The sequence below is a fragment of the Pelodiscus sinensis genome, unplaced genomic scaffold (assembly GCF_049634645.1).
Source record: "Pelodiscus sinensis isolate JC-2024 unplaced genomic scaffold, ASM4963464v1 ctg114, whole genome shotgun sequence".
NCBI lineage: Eukaryota > Metazoa > Chordata > Testudines > Trionychidae > Pelodiscus > Pelodiscus sinensis.
In genome coordinates this window covers 88,509-107,199 of record NW_027465902.1, presented here as the reverse complement: position 1 = coordinate 107,199, position 18,691 = coordinate 88,509, and the positions used below count along the sequence as shown (strand labels likewise).

The following is an 18,691-nucleotide window of genomic DNA, read 5'->3' as shown; positions in this document are numbered from 1 at the left end:
CCCCAGGTCACACCTTCCTCCTGCCCCCAAGACCCTCCCAGACCTCACCACCCTCCGCACAACAGAGCAGCCCTAGGCCACTGGCCAACATCTTGGAGCGACCTCCATCAAAAAGTGTTGCCCCCCCCCCCGCCCTGCTTCCCCTCCTACGGGAGATCCGGGGCAAGGTGCGGCGCTGCCCTTAGGAAGCGCCGCCCCTTTGAAACGCCGGGACAGCGTCACAAAGGGGCAGCGCCGCCCTGTCCACGGCTCGAATAGTCGAGGGAAAATGCATCGACCATTCGATCAGCGACTCCCCGCTTCCCACCCCGCGTCCTACCCGCACGAGGGCCCCAGCCAGCCCCACCCCCGAGCCCTGCCCTGCCCTGGCAGCGCGTCCTTACCTCTCCCACCCGCACGGTGTTGCTATGCGCCAGGACCCATCTCTCCTTATAGTAGTGCCTGCACCACAGGTCCTCTGCCTGGTGGATGTTGAGGCCTGCAAGAGACAAAGCAGGGTGATTCTGCTGGCAGGTCTGAGCCCTTCCCCTCCCACGGGTCCCTGCAGGCATCCCTGGGCAAATGGAGGGGCACAGGGGGCAGGACGGGAACACAGAGGGACGCATCCCCCCTTGGGCCAGTCTGGGCGGAAAGGGCTGGGTCCCCTCCCCCCGCCGCCGGCACCCTCAGGGTGTCCCTGGGGCCCAGGTCCCGGCTGGGTTCCTTACCCCTGTGGTGCAGGAGGAGTCGGTACAGGCTGTGCACCCCCTTCCGGGCCAGCCGGCTGACGTCTTCGGATGGGTCCGAAATAAAAAGGCCCAGCTGGGCCACGTGGTGACCCATCCTCGGCCAGTCGGCGGAGTTCTGAGGGGAGAGAAGAAGGGGGGTCCCTCAGCATCCTGGGGCTGCACGTCCCATGCTAACAGCCGCCGAGGCGGTTCTGAGCTCGGGGACCGACAGAGACACCTCCCGGGGCGGGGCGGGGCGGGGCGGGGCGGGGCGGGGCCGGCCTTGCGAGGAGACAACCCTGAGCAATGGCCCTGACTGAAGGGTCACTCCGGGGGTGGAACAAGGGGATCCACTGACGGCCACTCCCCAGTCTGGGGCCCAGGTGCCCCCCGGAAAGGCCCAGGGTCGCCCCTCCCCGGGGAAAGGAGAACGCGGCCCATTCCCGGCCCATTCCCAGCTCTGCCTCCCGGGGACGCTCCCAGCCCCGCGCCCTGCAGCCCCAGACCCCCCGGCTCCGAGGTCACTTACCTCAAACCCCGGGAGGGTGGTGGCGACTCCCAGCAGGGCCGTGGTGCTGCCAAGGGCCCTGGCTCGCTCCTGGGGCAGGCGGGACTCCAGCCACGGGCTCAGGTGCTGGGGGGGAAAGAGGCAGGTCAGGACCCGTAGGGAGGCGCCGGTTCTGGGCAGAGCCTGGGGCTCCTCTCAGACTGTGCCCCCCCCCCCCCAGCCACTGACACAGCTCCTCTCTCGGCCCCCCGAGGAAGCAGGGACAATGGCCCCGTCCCCCCCACGGGGCTCACCTCCATGATCAGCTGCAGCCTGGCGGTGTCTGGGGACTCGGCGAGGAGGCTTGCCAGTAGGGCCTGGAGGTCGACGGGAAGGGCCCGGATGAACTGCTGCAAGACAAGGGGGAGCCCTGGGTCAGAGGGGGGTTGGGGAATCCAGGGTGCAGCCTTGAGCAGGGTCTGAGCCGCCTCGCAGAGCAGGGAGGAGCCCAGGCTGGGCATGGAAGGGACGGGCCCCCAGGGAGAGCAACGGGAAACCTGGAGGGAAGGATTCAAACCTGCAGCTTCTTCTCTCCCTCTGCCCCCACCCCCACTCCTCTCTGGAGCTCCAGCCCAGCCCGGGAGCAGGGCCCGGAGGGACGTACCTGTGTGTGGATGGGCTCCTGCTGCCAGTCCCCAGACACAGTCTGTCCCACGGCCGCCCTCAGCAGGGGGCTCAGGAGCTGGGCCTGTAGGGGAGGCTGCAAGGTGCTGGCAGGAGAGAGGGGCAGAGACTGTTAATTCAGCAGCAGGGCTGTATCCAGACTCAGGGGGTTTTTCGGGAAAAGTAGCCTTTTTCCGAAAAAACATCACCTGCGTCTAGACTGCAGTCGCGTTCTTTCGAAATTAAATCAAAAGAACGCGGCTTTTCTTTCCACGGCGGTAAGCCTCATTTCACGAGGAAGAACGCCTTCTTTGGAAAGTGCTTCTTTCGAACGAAGGCGTTCTTGAATGTAACTAGGGCTTCTTCGAAAGAGAGCATCCAGACTCACTGGGTGCTCTCTTTCGAAAGAGGCTTGCAGTCTAGACATAGCCCAGGAGACAGAGACTTTCCCACTCCCTGGTCAGGGGATCTGCTCTGGGGGGGAGTCGGCGGGGGGGGGTCGGTACCTGAGGCTGCAGGCGGCGTTGAGGCAGTCGGCCAAGACCAGTGGGGTGGGGGAGTCCTCCATGATCTCCTGTGAGACCCAAGGAGACAAAGGGGCGTGTGAGGCTGGGGCCCCCAAGAGACGCTCACACGGCCAGCGCCCCCACCCAGCAGGATCCAACCCCACTGCCTCCCGCTGGCCTGTAGCCCCCCTGCCCGACACAGGGCCCCTCCCAGCACCCCCCTCCCAAACCGGGACCAGCTCAATCCTTGTCCCCAGGCCGTCTCCTGCCCCTCACTGCCCTGGTGACCAGCCTCTGAACCTCCTCATCCCTGCTCCCCAGGCGCATCCTCAGCAGCCCGCTCTGCTAACCTTCCAGCTCCCCCCCCCATGGCCCGGGGAGACCCCTCCCTGTTCCGAATCCCCCTCCCTGTCCAGCACCCCAGACCTGCCCCATTTCTGTGTCCCTCCCTCCTCCAGCATCCCCACCCACCCTCCCCATGTCCACCTCCCCCTCCCCCTCCAGCATTCCTGGCCCCACCCATCCCATTTCCAGCACCCCCACCCGCCGCCATGGCCCAGGCAGACCCCTGTCCACCCCACGTATCCCCTCCCCTCCTCCCGGCCGCCGCGACTCGCTCACCACGATCCTGGCCATCATGGTGTCCTTGCAGCAGCGCGGCGCCAGGGTGTCCTCGCCCCTTTGGAGGGCGGCGAGGCAGGCGGGGGGGACGGCCAGGAGGAACCGCTGCAGGGCGGCTGGGCTCTGCACCCCAGAGAGAGTCTGTGAGCCTGGGGCCTGCCTGCCCCCCATGGACAGCTGCAGGGCTCAGGCCTCCCAGGAGTGGAGGTGGGAGCTGACGGTTGTCCAAGCACCCACACTCCCCCCCCCAACTGCTTCTTCAGGCTTGTGGGGGCCCAGCTGGTGCATGACAAGAGACCTCAGCTTGGGGGGCCCAGGTCATGCAGGAGAAGGGGCCCCAGGGGGATCCCCAGGGACAAGCCCCTCCCGGAGGCGGGGACGTGCTGGGAAGGGGCCGGACAATCTCGGGTCCCCCCCCGTGTGGAGAAGGTTCCTACCGTGTCCCGGGTGTGGAGCTGCTCTTCAATATCATAGATGGCCCCTTCCTCCACCCGGGAGTCCATCCGCTCCTGGCAGAGCTCCGCCGAGGCGCAGGGGGGCTCTGTGCGGGAGGGAAGGGACCAGGGTGACTCCAGCGGCCAGCAGGGGTCATGCGCCCCCATGTCAGGGACCCAGGGCAGGTTGGGCCCCACACGCCCCTCGCAGGGACCCATCCCCCTTCCACCCTCACATCTGCCAACGCCCTCAGCAGAGCCCCCACCAGGAACAAGAGAGCCAAGCAGCAGCTCCCGCCCCCATCCATTGCCCTGGCTGCGGGGCAGACACTGGGGCTGCCCCCCCGTGTACTGGGTGAGCCCCTGGGCCCAGCATGTTCACGGCCCCTCACCTGGGTCTGAGCGGCTGCAGGAGGTGGCCCGGCTGCAGCTGGAGGCCCAGGCGCTGCTGCTCACTGAGCTGGACCCACAGCTGCAGGGGCTGGTGCGGAGAGGCTGGGGGCTCCCGGAGACTGGCAGGTCCCTGGGGGCCGGGCAGGGCGATGCCCCCTGGTGGTAATGGGGGCTGGGCTCCTGGGGCAGGTGTTTCTCTCCACAGAGGAGGCCCCAGAGCCACCCTACCCGGCTGCCCCGCTGGGCTGGGTCCCGCCTTCCCAGCCGCCTCTGGAGCCAGGTCCGGAGGGGCCTGGCCGGTGGGCGAGTCGCCCCGAGCTGGTGGGATTCAGCTTCCCCGCCCGCGGGGACGGAGGAGCTGCTTCCCACCGGCCCTGGGGCCATCTTCAGGGCTTTCCGGAACCACAGCCTGATGTGTTTGGCCATGCTGCAAATGAGGGGAGCAAAGGGGAGCTTGGGGCGCAGCCTGCAGACCGAAATCCAGGGGTTCCAGCTCCCCAGAGGGACTGCCCCCAGCCCCCAAATGGCCCCTTGCTTATCGGCTCGGTCTTGCACAGGCACTTCTGGCCCTTGACCGAGGGCTGGGCCTGCCTGGAACCCAGCCGGCCCCGGGCGGGATCCAAACCCCTGGGGGCTCTTACCTTCTGCAAAACGCTGTCCGGATGTGGAACTCACAGAGGACAAAGCAACTGTGAGCAGGAGACGCACCAGAGCTAAAGCAACCGGGGGTCTCCAAAGTCCCCTGGGCCCGCCCCCCCCTTTATCAGCCTGAGATGTGGGTTCCTCTGTGAGGTCACCACCTCCCCACCTGCCCTTTGCCTGATCTGCTGAGGGCTGCCCAAAGCCCCTGTGAGGTCACTGCCCCCCCCCACCTCACCCTGCCAGGCAAATGTCCTGCCTCTGGCCACCCCTCTGGGAAGTTGGAGCCATTCCTAGGGGTCCCCCCCCCACTCCCTGACTGGGCATCCTGCAGCCAGCAGCTCCAGTAGCCCCATAGGCTGCTCCCTGCCCTACGCTGCAGGCTTCTTGCACAAGAACTGTTTCACACCGGAGTTCTTGCGCAAAAGGTCTCGTGCAAGAGCACCTCCACCCTGCCATGTGCTTTTGCACAAGAGTGTCCATGGCATTGTGAACGCTTTCTTGTGCAAGAAAGCTCTGATGACCATTTTAGCCATAAAAGTGTCTTGCTCAAGAAGCCCCTGGTGCCCGTCCACGCTGCCTTCTTGCACAACAGCTCTTGCACAAAAGGGGCTTATTCCTCGTGGGGAGAGGAATAACTCCTGTGCAAGAAGCCCTCTTTTCTGATGCTTTACTGCAAATTTACTTGCACAAGAATTCACGTGCAGTGTAGACGCGCCACAAGTTTTTGCACAAGAACAGTTGTTCTTGAGCAAAATGCCTGCAGTGCAGACGTGGCCTTGGTGTCACCCAGCACTGGACTTCCCGGCCAGGAGCAAGAGTTAGAGCCTCCCACTCGCCCCGCTGCCTCTCACGGGCTCCCGTCCGGCCCCAGCCCTGGGCTTTGCCCTAGCGCATCCCAGCAAGGCCTCTGGCCTGCACTAGACCCATTGACATGTGGAGAATCCACCACTGCCCTGGGGCGCTTTTGTCTATGGGACTCGGACTCACAGCTGAGCATGGAGCCTGATTTCTCCCAGGACTTGGGCTCTTTCCTGGCCAGGCCCTGGAACTGGTTCCACCTTTGTCTGCCAAGGACCGATACTGTCTCTCCAGGGAGGCCCTGCAGTGCAGGCACCTTCCTTTCCCCCCTCGGGAGCAGTCATTGTTCTGCACCCCACAAAGCAGTGGTTCGCACTAGCTGGCTTTTAAAAATGGCGGCGCCGGCTTTATGCTAATGAAGCCCGGGAAATTCAAATCCCGGGCTTCATTAGCAAGTTCGGTATGCATACATTACCCCCCTAGTTCGAACTAGCGGGGTAGTGTAGACATACCCCCTGAGACTCACTGGTGCTGGCTCACCCCCTGTCCTGCTCGTGGCTCCGTTGTCCTCCTCCCCACAGCCCCCCCCAGCTCTAAATGCTGCTCACATCAGTTCCCCTTCCCCGTGGCCAGGCCCTGCAGGGCTCTGGGGGCTGGTTTGCTGCCCTCAGCCCTGCAGTAGCCTGCTCCCCAGTTTGCAGCCCCTCCCATCATGCGTGGGGTCTCCTGGTACCGGAGGGAGGACGGGGGCAGACCAGGAAGGTTAATTTGATGTTGCAGCGGCAGGAAGAGGAGGGGTGGCGCAGAGGAGCTGTCAGTACATTATCCCAATACGCCATCCCAGTGCAGGCGTCGCACTCAGCTCTACCTGCAGAGGAGTCTCTATCTGCGCTGAGCAGAAAGGGGGTCTAGGACACACACACAAGTAGCCCCAGAACCACGCAGGAGCAGAGTCGTTCTGCGAAAGGGAGAGGTTTATTGGGTCTGCGAGGGCGGCCGTAGGGGGGTGTCGTGAGTGTGCCACTCATCTCCGTCTGGGCAGCGGCACCGGTCGGGCTCAGAACTGGGCACAGGACCCGACCATGGCACCATCGATCTCCAGTGTATCGATCTGCTGGAAGCCGCGGCAGAGCTGAATTGCAGAACGGCTGCCCATTGGCAAAGACCTTGAAATGCTGGTTCCTGCAGCCGATGGAGAGGAACCCACTCCTCCTGGGGGGAGGAGCAGCCAAGAGAGGGACCCACTCAGACCGGTCTGGCAGCGTGACGTAGTGGAACCAGCGCTGCCTAGGTAGGGTTTTACCTCCCCCCAGTCTGCTTCTGAGACCGAGTTTCCCCCTCTGCCCCATGGGCTAACAACAAGGCACTTTACAAACATTCTCTGTGTCATCGGCATTGTATGAAGGAGGAAACTGAGGCATGGAGCAGCATCTGATTTATATAGCTCGAGCCAATCCCCACCCCTCTCGGTCTGCAGGAAAAGAAGCCAAGTGCTCTTGTTCCCACCAGTCCTCCATTCCCCTGCTTCCACCTGATGTCAAATACACAAAGCTCACTACTTCTTCTTTCCTGCACTTAAGCCAAGCAGATCAGGATGGGGAGGAGACATGAGGGAGCCCCCAGGCTCTTGCTCTTTCTCGCACATACACACACATATATTATTTTAGAAAACGCCAGGTGTGAGCTAGAGGAGAATCTCCATTAACTGTTAGCACTATAGGGCATATGATACATACATAAAGCATTTACAGTCCATCCAGCAGAGGGCAACAATACACCCCGCACACATGTAGCTCCCCCTCCTTTTCCAAATGCCCCAAGATTTAAACTACTGGAGACTACCCATTAGCTGCTAGTTGTATAGGAACTATGGGTATGTCTACACTACAAAGTTAATTCGAACTAACAGCCGTTAGTTGGAATTAACTTTCATAGGTGCTACACATACAAACCGCTAGTTTGGACTTAATTCGAACTAGGTAAACTTCATTCTACCAGGAGTAACGCCAAATTCGAATTCAGTAGTTGGAATTAAGGGCTGTGTAGCCACTTAATTCGAAGTAGCTGGAGGCCAGCCCTCCCCAGGTTCCCCTGGTGGCTGCTCTGGGCCAAACCAGGAAAACTCCTCTCCTCTCCCCAGCCCTGGGTCCCTTAAAGGGGTAGACTCTGGCCAGACGGCACTTGCCAGAGCCAGCCCTGCCAGCAGTCTCTGCCCCGAACCAGCGGCTGCAGGATGAGCCAGGCAGCCAGTGCCAGCGAGCCGTCCCCCCGCCCAGTCCCCCAGCACCCAGGGGCCAGCCAGGGGCCGTAGATGGCGCGCACCCTCCTGGTCTAGTGTGGAGGTCATGGACCTCATTGAGGTTTGGGGGCAGGCCCCCAGCGTCCATGATCTCTGTACTAGGAGGAGGAACGTGGCCGTCTACGGGCGCATAGCGGCCGCCATGGCCCGAAAGGGACACAGGCCACCCAGGAGCAGGTGCACCTGAAAGTAAAACAGCTGCGGCAGGCGTACGCCATGGCCACCAGGGGCGGCGCCGCAGCAGGGGCTGCCACCTGCCCCTACTTCCCTGCCCTCGACCGACTCTTGGGGGGCGGGGCGGTCCGTGCCAGCCCGGGAGGCAGCGAGCCGGGACTGGAGGGCCCTGACCTGGGCACACCGGAGGGGCCACCACAAGGAGTTCCAGCACTGGAGTCGGCAGGGTCATCCAGGGAGACCGTACCGGGGAAGTAGTTCCAATTAAGTAGTTCGGGGGAGGAGGCGGGAGGGAGACCAGGGACCGCGCACGTGGGCCATGCCTCCCACGGATCACACAGACACCTGTGCACGTGCAAGCACATGCCATGCCACGCTCCAGCTGCGTGACACCCAGGGGCCGTGGCCCAATAGGCACATGCATGTCTGAAGAGACCTGACATGCTCCTGACCCTGGGGCGGTACCACAACTTCACGAGTTTTGCTTACAACACACCTGTTGATACAACCTAGAATCATATTTGCTTTTTTTGCAACAGCATCACACTGTTGACTCATATTCAACTTGTGGTCCACTATGACCCCTAGATCCCTTTCCGCCATGCTCCTTCCTAGACAGTCGCTTCCCATCTTGTATGTATGGAACTGATTGTTCCTTCCTAAGTGGAGCACTTTGCATTTCTCTTCATTAAACCTCATCCTGTTTACCTCTGACCATTTCCCTAACTTGCTAAGGTCATTTTGAATTATGTCCCTCTCCTCCAAAGAAGTTGCAACCCCACCCAGTTTGGTATCATCTGCAAACTTAATAAGCGTACTCTCTATCCCAATATCTACATCATTGATGAAGATATTGAACAGTACGGGTCCCAAAACAGACCCTTGAGGAACTCCACTTGTTATCCCTTTCCAGCAGGATTTAGAACCGTTAACAACAACTCTCTGACTACGGTTATCCAACCAATTATGCCCCCACCTTATCGTGGCCTTATCTAAGTTATATTTGCCTAGTTTATCAATAAGAATATCATGCGAGACCATATCAAATGGCTTACTAAAGTCTAGGTATATGACATCCACTGCTTCTCCCTTATCCACAAGGCTCGTTATCCTATCAAGGAAAGCTATCAGATTAGTTTGGCATGACTTGTTCTTCACAAACCCATGCTGGCTATTCCCTATCACTTTATTACCTTCCAAGTGTTTGCATATGATTTCCTTAATTACCTGCTCCATTATCTTCCCTGGGACAGACGTTAAACTGACCGGTCTGTAGTTTCCTGGGTTGTTCTTATTCCCCTTTTTATAGATGGGCACAATATTTGCCCTTTTCCAGTCTTCTGGAATCTCCCCTGTCTGCCATGATTTTTCAAAAATCATAGCTAAAGGCTCAGATAGCTCCTCTATCAGCTCCTTGAGTATCCTGGGATGCATTTCATCAGGACCTGGTGAACAGTGGGATGGGGAATGTGGGAGTATGGGGAGCTCAGGGTGGGGGATGAGGAGTGTGAGGATGTGGGGGAGCTCAGGGTAGGGGGTGGGGAGTGTGGGAGGATGGGGAGCTCAGGGCAGGGGTATGGTGGAGCTCAGGACAGGGGGCTGGGGAGTGTATGGGTGTGGGGAGCTCAGGGCAGGGAGTCCAGGAGTGAGGGGGGGCGCAGTGCAGGGATTGTGGTGCAGGAGTCAGGGGTAGGTGGTGGGGGGTGTTTGGAGGCTCAGGGCAGGGGACTGGGAGTGCAGCCACTACACTACTTGGCCACCAGATCCCTGGAGTACACTGTGGCTGTGCAGCCCAGCGTGCTGACAGCACCCAAAGCCCCGCCCCCAGCCCGCCAGGCTTAGTGGGGCACCCCAGAGCGGCTTCCTATCGCCCTTGTCTAGCACAACATGGACAGTTGGTTCCCACTACCGTGATCTCCTAGGAGACTGAGACACCATTCTGCCAGGACGGCCCAAGCTGCTGAGGGAAATTGCCCCCCACCATCCCGTCTGTCCAGGTCCCTCTGCCTCTGGGTTTTTTCTTCAAGGGCCAGATGTGTGGGGCTGGGACTGTCCTTGTTCTGTGTTTGCAGAGTGCCCAGCAGAATGGCTCCTGCTTCACCCCTGGCCTAGAAATAAGCAGAACAGGCAGTTTGGGGAGGGAAGAACCAGGGAAGGGAAGGTTTGGGGCCAGGGGCTAAGAGGCGGGGCTGGGAGGCAGGGCTGGGGTGGAGATGCAGATGTAGGGAGTTGGGGTGGAGGCTGGAAGAAATAGAACTCAAGGAGCTGGAAGGGTTGGTGAAGGATGGAGTAAAGGGAGGGGGGCCAGTCTACAGGACATGGAGGTGCCAGCCACAGGAGGGAGGAAGAGACGTTTGTTTGACAGGACCCCAGGGATTTGGGAGCGAGGAACAGTGGGAGGGGAGTGGGAAACATTTGGGGAGAGGAACCTTTGGGAGACCTGGTGTTAAGGAGGGTGGCAGTCAACGGGAGAGGAGAAAAAAAGGAGCAGGTGCTGCCTGGGTCCAAGGAGGTGGGGAGAGATGGGGTCTGGGTGTCACGAGTACCAGAGTTAGCTGCACCTCCGTCCTCCTCCCTACCTGGTATCTCTGCCCCCTCCCTCCCGAACTTTCCTTCTGCATGTCTCTGGGCCTCTCTGTCAGTGCCAGAGGGGATCCCCCCCCCCCCGCCATGGCTGGATTCTTCCCTTCCCGAGACATGCAGTCACCATCTCAGTGGGGTGGGAGCCCTTTGATGCTTCGCCTGCGTGTTCCCAGCCGAGAAGGGGCGGCTAATCCCGCAGAAGCAGAGCCCTGCAATTTTGAGTACCTGGACCCAGGGGTACTCAAGTGGACCCAGTGGGGTTAAAATAACGGAACGTCTCTTGTCCCACCAATCCCCCAGGACTCACCCCTCTTCTCTGCATTGCGCAGCGTCCGGGGGATACCGCCCCGCGGGGACACTCATGCCCGTGTCCAAGGGGCTGTCCCGTAGCCTATGTCAGTGTGAAAAGCATTAAAGGACCCTGCCCCAGAGGGAGAGCGTCTCTGGGGGCGTTGTCCCGGGATGACTGCAGTGCTTTGTCCACACCAGAATAGTGAGAGGCAGCCGCAGCCAGGGTTGCCAGATGGTCAATAAAAATACCAGTCATACTTGCCATTGCATCACAACCTAGAGTACATCTTATTTAGAAAATTGAGATCTTTTCTCAATTTATCTCCTGGACAGAAAGCTCAAATACTGGACTGTCCGGTTCAAACGGGACACCTGGCAACCCTAGCCGCAGCCCCTGCCCGGAAAAGCTCCCACGCTAAGCACCTGGGGGATTTAGGAGCACCAAGCAGTGGGCACAAAGCACAGTCACACACTTGTGCTCCCAACTCCCTTAGGGCTTTGAAAATGCTCCCCTTAGACGAGTTAGAATCAGTGTCCCCGTTTCACAGACGGGAGCTGAGGCCCACTCAGGGGAGTGGCAGGGCCAAGGGCTCTGCAGCAGACCTGGGACTTGAACCTCAGTCTCCCAGAAGTTCCACAACCAGCCCGCTCTGCTTTGCTAAAGGAGCAGGCGGGACTGTTTGTGCAGGAGGAGGAGCTGGGCTGGCTGGCTGGCTGGGGCAGGCCACAGCAGGGCTCAGCCCTTGGCCTGGCTGAGAGCGAGGAGAGGCCTGCAGGCTGAGGGGCAGTGTGACGGACCGGGCCGTGTCTGGGCACAGCTGAGGGCGTCTGCTCAGGGCGAATTGCTCAAATCCGGGGCTCCTTACAGCCCCCAGACTGGTGACCTCTCCACACAGGCCACAAACCAGTCCCACAGAGCGCTTCAGCTGCCTGCCTGAAGCCTCACGAGCAAAACCCCTCCGGCACCCCAGCAATATCCATGCCCCCGATGGCCCCGGGCCTCATACACCGGTGGGGGTCCTAGCACCCAATCCCACCTACCCCGAACAAGTTCTGTCTGGTCCCAAGAAACCAGCCACAGATCCCTGGTCAATTTACCCTCTGGATCTTACCCACAAATCATGCTGAGCCAATCCTTTAGCATCTAACACCTAAAGGTTTATTATTACAATAAAGAAAAGCATGAGAGTAAGGTTGTTAAAGGAATAGTATGTTACATGCACCGAATCTCCCAGTTCTCGATGCAGCCTCTAGCAGAGATGTTACAGCTGCTTGTTTAAGAGTTCTTGTTGCACATCCTAGGGTCAGGATGGGTTCACAGGTCTCTCGGGCTCTTCGATCCCTGCAATGCTGCCTCTGGGATGAAGTGCTGAGCTGAGAACCAAGATGGCATCGACCACATGGCCTATTTATCCCTCCTTCCTGGCCTCTTCTTGGCTGCAGGAGATCACCTGGTCCTCAGCCTCTCTCTGCTGGCCGCTCTTAGGTGTCCGCCCTCATGCTTTAGGTGTGTCCTTGGCCCATTCAGTGCCATTGTCCCACAGGGCCTCGCTAATTAGCATGTCCACAGGCCGGGCTCTGCCCAATGCTCAACCACATGCAGAGAAATATTCAGGATCCACACAGACTACAGATTCCTAACTACACACACAGACGTTATACAACCACATAAATAGCTTACCTAGGACTATCAGATAATAAGCTTCTATTCAGCACCCCACATGGCCCCCTTTTCTACCATTTTCTGGGGCCAACACCCCCACCTATGGGTGCAGCAGTGATCTGGCTGCTCCCCTCAAGATCCAGTAATGTGACAGGCAGTGACTGGAGGAGCTGCCTGGGCATAGACTGTAACCCAGGGGCCCACAGTGCAGCAATCAACAGCAGTGTCTGTGTCTCCCCAGCCCCCATTCAGAGCTGAGTACAGGTACCTCCCCAGCCCCCTCCCCACCCCCGTCTCCTGCTCACAGCAGGTCAATAGGGTTCTCCCATTCTTGGGCCTCTGGTTCCCATGCAGCTGCTCCCAACAGGAGTCCCTTGCAGCCCGGCAGGCTGGGGCATCACCAAGGTGATGACGGATACAGACACCAGGAGGAGCGAGACGAGGGTGCAGCCAATGGCCTAGCGGGCAGGAGATGTGGCCGGCCCTGCAAATGGAAAGGACCTGGTGACAGTCGGGTGCAAAGTGGCAAATGGCTCTGCAGTGCCAGCACTAGGCACAGAGCAGCTGCCGTGTAGAGACCTTGTGTGAGTGCCCAGAGGGCTAGATCTACAGGGGATCATGCTGCAGGGGGCATGTTCCCCCGACAGGAGGCCGAAGTGACAGAGGCTGTTGGGGACTCTCCTCCCTTTGCCCAGGTGGTGTTGGAGGAGCAGGGAAGGACCCAGGTTTGCTCAGGCTGCACCAGGACTTGGTGCAAAGGCCTGACAGGAGCCAGCAACGGACACAGCAGCCCAGACCCTCTCGCCTCTCCCCAGTATGGCTGGCAGCTCACAGGGGCGACCCCGCCCTGGGCACGAGGCCTTGGCACCGGCTGTGGGCTCAGGAGGGGGCGGACATGGGACATAAGCGATGCCGAAGGGAGGGGTGTGGGCATTAGAGGCCACTACCATTGCCCCGCCCCCTTCCCCGCACCTACCCCTGCCCCTGTTCTGAGGCCACGCCCCCACTCATTCCACTCCCCCCTCCCTCTGCTGCTTGGGCTCCCCCACCCTCACTCAGGTTCGCTGGCCTGAGGCTGGGGTTACGGTGCAGGATGGCTGGGGAGTGGGGCGCGGGAGAGGCTGCGGGTTGCAGGCTCTGGGACAGGTTCAGGGCAGCGATGGGAGTTTGGGTGCAGACTCAGAGGCAGTTAACTGTGGGAGGAGGATCCAACAGGAGGCTGGGGTTTGGGGTGGGGGGTGTCTACCCCAGCTGCTTGAGAGATACTAGACTGACTCTGGTTTCCTTGTGTCTCCCCGGCTGGGCTCTCACTCCCACTTCTCCTCTCAGGGTCCCTGCCGGCTCCCCTGCTCTATCTGAATGCGTCCCTGGCGCCTCCAACCCCCCCCCCCCAAGCCTCACGAATGTGGCCCCGACTGAGACATCTCACTCCCCTGGCACTCCAGCCCCAGCACAGATTAACTCTCCTGGGTTCCAGGGAGAGTGGCATTTGCGGGTCCCTCTCAATCTGAGGGGGGGCCAAAAATGAGGGATCCCCGAACCTCAGTCCTCCCTGTCCCTTCCCCTCACCTCAGTGAGGCTTGTGGGTTTTGGAAGAAGGGTTTTTGTATTTTGCTTTTCTCGTGTGTGGTCCCCAACTGGTTTTTCTGGGGGTCAGTGGCCCTGGAGACAAAAAAGGTTCCTCATCCCTGCCTTTAATAAAGAAAACTTTGAAACCCTTTGTGGTAGACAGAAATTAACATTTTACCTTATTTAAAATGAAGTTTCCTAAAGTTAAAACACCTAATCTGTGTAAACATTCCAATTAAACCAGTCACCCAAGCTCCAGCACTAGCACAATGGCGCCGCGTGATGATGCAATGGACGGTGCGCACCCAGGCTCCTACCCTCAGCTCTCTTCTGCACCCAACCGCCCCGTCCCAGACCCCAAACTCCTCGGTAGAAATGTGGCCCTTGACCACTTGCCAAAATGCCCCCCCCCCCATTAAAAATTATTGACAAAGCCTGATCCAAATGTTTTTTGAAACGTTATTTAATCCGAATTGAAATACATTCTATACAATTGGGAGGGTTGGGGGGAGGGGGACGCAGCTGCTGGCTCCTCAGCTCCTTGTGCTCTCACTGGCTGTCTTCCTGCTGCAAGGGAAGCAGAATCCGTCACATTCATCCCTGGGGACTCAGGGGTACTGGGCCCCCCCCAGCATTTCCACCCTCCTCCCCCCTGCGCTGAGACTTGTTCTGCTCTCTGGTCACCCCCCGTCAGGCCCGCAGGGTGAGCTTCTGACCCACCCAGCAGGGACGTGGGGTGGGGGCAGCATGAGGAAAGGGGCGGGGGACTCCCTGAGGGGATGGGAAGGAGACCCTGGCCCTGCCCCACTCTCCTGCATCTGCTCCGGCTGCTCACCATGTATCCCAGGAGCTGATGGGCCTGCCCATGCAGGGCGTGGGCCAGGACCAGCCCGGCCTGGCTGGGGCGCCTCAGGGGGGAGCGGGCAGCGAGCAGAGCCTTGTCTAAAAAGCAGTTCTCCTGCTCTGGCGTGAAGAGCTGCCCAAAGACCTGAAATCAAGAGCACGGGAGGTTTCAGCTGACGGCCCAGAGCCCGGCCCCAACTCCTGGGGCTAAAACAGCTTCCTCCTTCTGCAAACTCCCTTCCAGACCCTGCACCCAGACGCTCTCCTCACCCTGCACCCTAACCCCTGCCCCAGGTCACACCTTCCTCCTGCCCCCAAGACCCTCCCAGACCTCACCCCCCTCCGCACAACAGAGCAGCCCTAGGCCACTGGCCAACATCTTGGAGCGACCTCCATCAAAAAGTGTTGCCCCCCGTCCCGCCCTGCTTCCCCTTCTATGGGAGAACCGGGGCAAGGTGCGGCGCTGCCCCTAGGAAGCGCCGCCCCTTTGAAACGCCGGGACAGCGTCACAAAGGGGCAGCGCCGCCCTGTCCACGGCTCGAATAGTCGAGGGAAAATGCATCGACCATTCGATCAGCGACTCCCCGCTTCCCACCCCGCGTCTTACCCGCACGAGGGCCCCAGCCAGCCCCACCCCCGAGCCCTGCCCTGCCCTGGCAGCGCGTCCTTACCTCTCCCACCCGCACGGTGTTGCTGTGCGCCAGGACCCATCTCTCCTTATAGTAGTGCCTGCACCACAGGTCCTCTGCCTGGTGGATGTTGAGGCCTGCAAGAGACAAAGCAGGGTGATTCTGCTGGCAGGTCTGAGCCCTTCCCCTCCCACGGGTCCCTGCAGGCATCCCTGGGCAAATGGAGGGGCACAGGGGGCAGAAGGGGAACACAGAGGGACGCATCCCCCCTTGGGCCAGTCTGGGGGGAAAGGGCTGGGTCCCCTCCCCCCGCCGCCGGCACCCTCAGGGTGTCCCTGGGGCCCAGGTCCCGGCTGGGTTCCTTACCCCTGTGGTGCAGGAGGAGTCGGTACAGGCTGTGCACCCCCTTCCGGGCCAGCCGGCTGACGTCTTCGGATGGGTCCGAAATAAAAAGGCCCAGCTGGGCCACGTGGTGACCCATCCTCGGCCAGTTGGCGGAGTTCTGAGGGGAGAGAAGAGGGGGGGGGTCCCTCAGCATCCTGGGGCTGCACGTCCCATGCTAACGGCCGCCGAGGCGGTTCTGAGCTCGGGGACCGACAGAGACACCTCCTGGGGCGGGGCGGGGCGGGGCCGGCCTTGCGAGGAGACAACCCTGAGCAATGGCCCCGACTGAAGGGTCACTCCGGGGGTGGAACAAGGGGATCCACTGACGGCCACTCCCCAGTCTGGGGCCCAGGTGCCCCCCGGAAAGGCCCAGGGTCGCCCCTCCCCGGGGAAAGGAGAACGCGGCCCATTCCCAGCTCTGCCTCCTGGGGACGCTCCCAGCCCCGCGCCCTGCAGCCCCAGACTCCCCGGCTCCGAGGTCACTTACCTCAAACCCCGGGAGGGTGGTGGCGACTCCCAGCAGGGCCGTGGTGCTGCCAAGGGCCCTGGCTCGCTCCTGGGGCAGGCGGGACTCCAGCCACGGGCTCAGGTGCTGGGGGGGAAAGAGGCAGGTCAGGACCCGTAGGGAGGCGCCGGTTCTGGGCAGAGCCTGAGGCTCCTCTCAGACTGTGCCGCCCCCCCCCCCCCCAGCCACTGACACAGCTCCTCTCTCGGCCCCCCGAGGAAGCAGGGACAATGGCCCCGTCCCCCCCACGGGGTTCACCTCCATGATCAGCTGCAGCCTGACGGTGTCTGGGGACTCGGCGAGGAGGCTTGCCAGTAGGGCCTGGAGGTCGACGGGAAGGGCCCGGATGAACTGCTGCAAGACAAGGGGGAGCCCTGGGTCAGAGGGGGGTTGGGGAATCCAGGGTGTAGCCTTGAGCAGGGTCTGAGCCGCCTCGCAGAGCAGGGAGGAGCCCAAGCTGGGCATGGAAGGGACGGGCCCCCAGGGAGAGCAACGGGAAACCTGTAGGGAAGGATCCAAACCTGCTGCTTCTTCTCTCCCTCTGCCCCCACCCCCACTCCTCTCTGGAGCTCCAGCCCAGCCCGGGAGCAGGGCCCGGAGGGACGTACCTGTGTGTGGATGGGCTCCTGCTGCCAGTCCCCAGACACAGTCTGTCCCACGGCCGCCCTCAGCAGGGGGCTCAGGAGCTGGGCCTGTAGGGGAGGCTGCAAGGTGCTGGCAGGAGAGAGGGGCAGAGAAAGTTAATTCAGCAGCAGGGCTGTGTCCAGACTCAGGGGGTTTTTCGGGAAAAGTAGCCTTTTTCCGAAAAAACATCACCTGCGTCTAGACTGCAGTCGCGTTCTTTCGAAATTAAATCGAAAGAACGCGGCTTTTCTTTCCACGGCGGTAAACCTCATTTCACGAGGAAGAACGCCTTCTTTGGAAAGTGCTTCTTTCGAACGAAGGCGTTCTTGAATGGAACTAGGGCTTCTTCGAAAGAGAGCATCCAGACTCACTGGGTGCTCTCTTTCGAAAGAGGCTTGCAGTCTAGACATAGCCCAGGAGACAGAGACTTTCCCACTCCCTGGTCAGGGGATCTGCTCTGGGGGGGAGCCGGCGGGGGAGGGGGTCGGTACCTGAGGCTGCAGGCGGCGTTGAGGCAGTCGGCCAAGACCAGTGGGGTGGGGGAGTCCTCCATGATCTCCTGTGAGACCCAAGGCGACAAAGGGGCGTGTGAGGCTGGGGCCCCCAAGAGACGCTCACACGGCCAGCGCCCCCACCCAGCAGGATCCAACCCCACTGCCTCCCGCTGGCCTGTAGCCCCCCTGCCCGACACAGGGCCCCTCCCAGCACCCCCCTCCCAAACCGGGACCAGCTCAATCCTTGTCCCCAGGCCGTCTCCTGCCCCTCACTGCCCTGGTGACCAGCCTCTGAACCTCCTCATCCCTGCTCCCCAGGCGCATCCTCAGCAGCCCGCTCTGCTAACCTTCCAGCTCCCCCCCCCCATGGCCCGGGGAGACCCCTCCCTTTTCCGAATCCCCCTCCCTGTCCAGCACCCCAGACCTGCCCCATTTCTGTGTCCCTCCCTCCTCCAGCATCCCCACCCACCCTCCCCATGTCCACCTCCTCCTCCCCCTCCAGCACTCCTGGCCCCACCCATCCCATTTCCAGCACCCCCACCCGCCGCCATGGCCCAGGCAGACCCCTGTCCACCCCACGTATCCCCTCCCCACCTCCCGGCCGCCGCGACTCGCTCACCACGATCCTGGCCATCATGGTGTCCTTGCAGCAGCGCGGCGCCAGGGTGTCCTCGCCCCTTTGGAGGGCGGCGAGGCAGGCGGGGGGGACGGCCAGGAGGAACCAGGGCGGCTGGGCTCTGCACCCCGGAGAGAGTCTGTGAGCCTGGGGCCTGCCTGCCCCCCACGGACAGCTGCAGGGCTCAGGCCTCCCAGGAGTGGAGGTGGGAGCTGACGGTTGTCCAAGCACCCACACTCCCCCCCCAACTGCTGCCTCAGGCTTGTGGGGGCCCAGCTGGTGCATGACAAGAGACCTCAGCTTGGGGGGCCCAGGTCATGCAGGAGAAGGGGCCCCAGGGGGATCCCCAGGGACAAGCCCCTCCCGGAGGGGGGGACGTGCTGGAAAGGGGCCGGACAATCTCGGGTCCCCCCCGTGTGGAGAAGGTTCCTACCGTGTCCCGGGTGTGGAGCTGCTCTTCAATATCATAGATGGCCCCTTCCTCCACCCGGGAGTCCATCCGCTCCTGGCAGAGCTCCGCCGAGGCGCAGGGGGGCTCTGTGCGGGAGGGAAGGGACCAGGGTGACTCCAGTGGCCAGCAGGGATCACGCGCCCCCATGTCAGGGACCCAGGGCAGGTTGGGCCCCACACGCCCCTCGCAGGGACCCATCCCCCTTCCACTCTCACATCTGCCAACGCCCTCAGCAGAGCCCCCACCAGGAACAAGAGAGCCAAGCAGCAGCTCCCGCCCCCATCCATTGCCCTGGCTGCGGGGCAGACACTGGGG

General features: G+C 61.4%; 2 protein-coding genes across 2 annotated transcripts; both read right to left on the bottom strand.

The window, feature by feature from the left end:
* Positions 1-1,236: 1,236 nt before the first annotated feature.
* Positions 1,237-4,653, bottom strand: LOC142824407 (uncharacterized). Its single transcript, XM_075916314.1, has 6 exons — positions 3,811-4,653; positions 3,422-3,525; positions 2,985-3,107; positions 2,364-2,431; positions 1,509-1,964; positions 1,237-1,341 (listed from the first exon to the last, which is right to left on the bottom strand). Exons 1-5 carry the CDS (start codon positions 4,235-4,237, stop codon positions 1,766-1,768), a joined length of 921 nt encoding a protein of 306 aa, XP_075772429.1. The 5' UTR covers positions 4,238-4,653; the 3' UTR covers positions 1,237-1,341; positions 1,509-1,765.
* Positions 4,654-6,914: 2,261 nt separating this feature from the next.
* Positions 6,915-18,024, bottom strand: LOC142824400 (maestro heat-like repeat family member 5). Its single transcript, XM_075916307.1, has 8 exons — positions 17,929-18,024; positions 17,307-17,374; positions 16,800-16,905; positions 16,450-16,545; positions 16,174-16,278; positions 15,669-15,804; positions 15,345-15,439; positions 6,915-6,935 (listed from the first exon to the last, which is right to left on the bottom strand). The coding sequence occupies exons 1-8, from the start codon at positions 17,944-17,946 to the stop codon at positions 6,915-6,917; spliced, it is 645 nt and encodes a 214-aa protein (XP_075772422.1). The 5' UTR covers positions 17,947-18,024.
* Positions 18,025-18,691: the final 667 nt, after the last annotated feature.

What these genes read in the sequence shown, in the direction of transcription:
- LOC142824407 (XM_075916314.1), bottom strand. Translation starts at nt 4,237, where the DNA reads ATGGCCAAACACATCAGGCTGTGGTTCCGGAAAGCCCTGAAGATGGCC. An exon ending in CCATGATGGCCAGGATCGTG is followed by an intron (nt 2,432 to 2,984) that starts GTGAGCGAGTCG and finishes TGGGTCTCACAG; the next exon opens with GAGATCATGGAGGACTCCCC. An exon ending in AACGCCGCCTGCAGCCTCAG is followed by an intron (nt 1,965 to 2,363) that starts GTACCGACCCCC and finishes CTCTCCTGCCAG; the next exon opens with CACCTTGCAGCCTCCCCTAC.
- LOC142824400 (XM_075916307.1), bottom strand. An exon ending in AACGCCGCCTGCAGCCTCAG is followed by an intron (nt 16,906 to 17,306) that starts GTACCGACCCCC and finishes CTCTCCTGCCAG; the next exon opens with CACCTTGCAGCCTCCCCTAC. An exon ending in AGGAGCCCATCCACACACAG is followed by an intron (nt 16,546 to 16,799) that starts GTACGTCCCTCC and finishes CTTGTCTTGCAG; the next exon opens with CAGTTCATCCGGGCCCTTCC.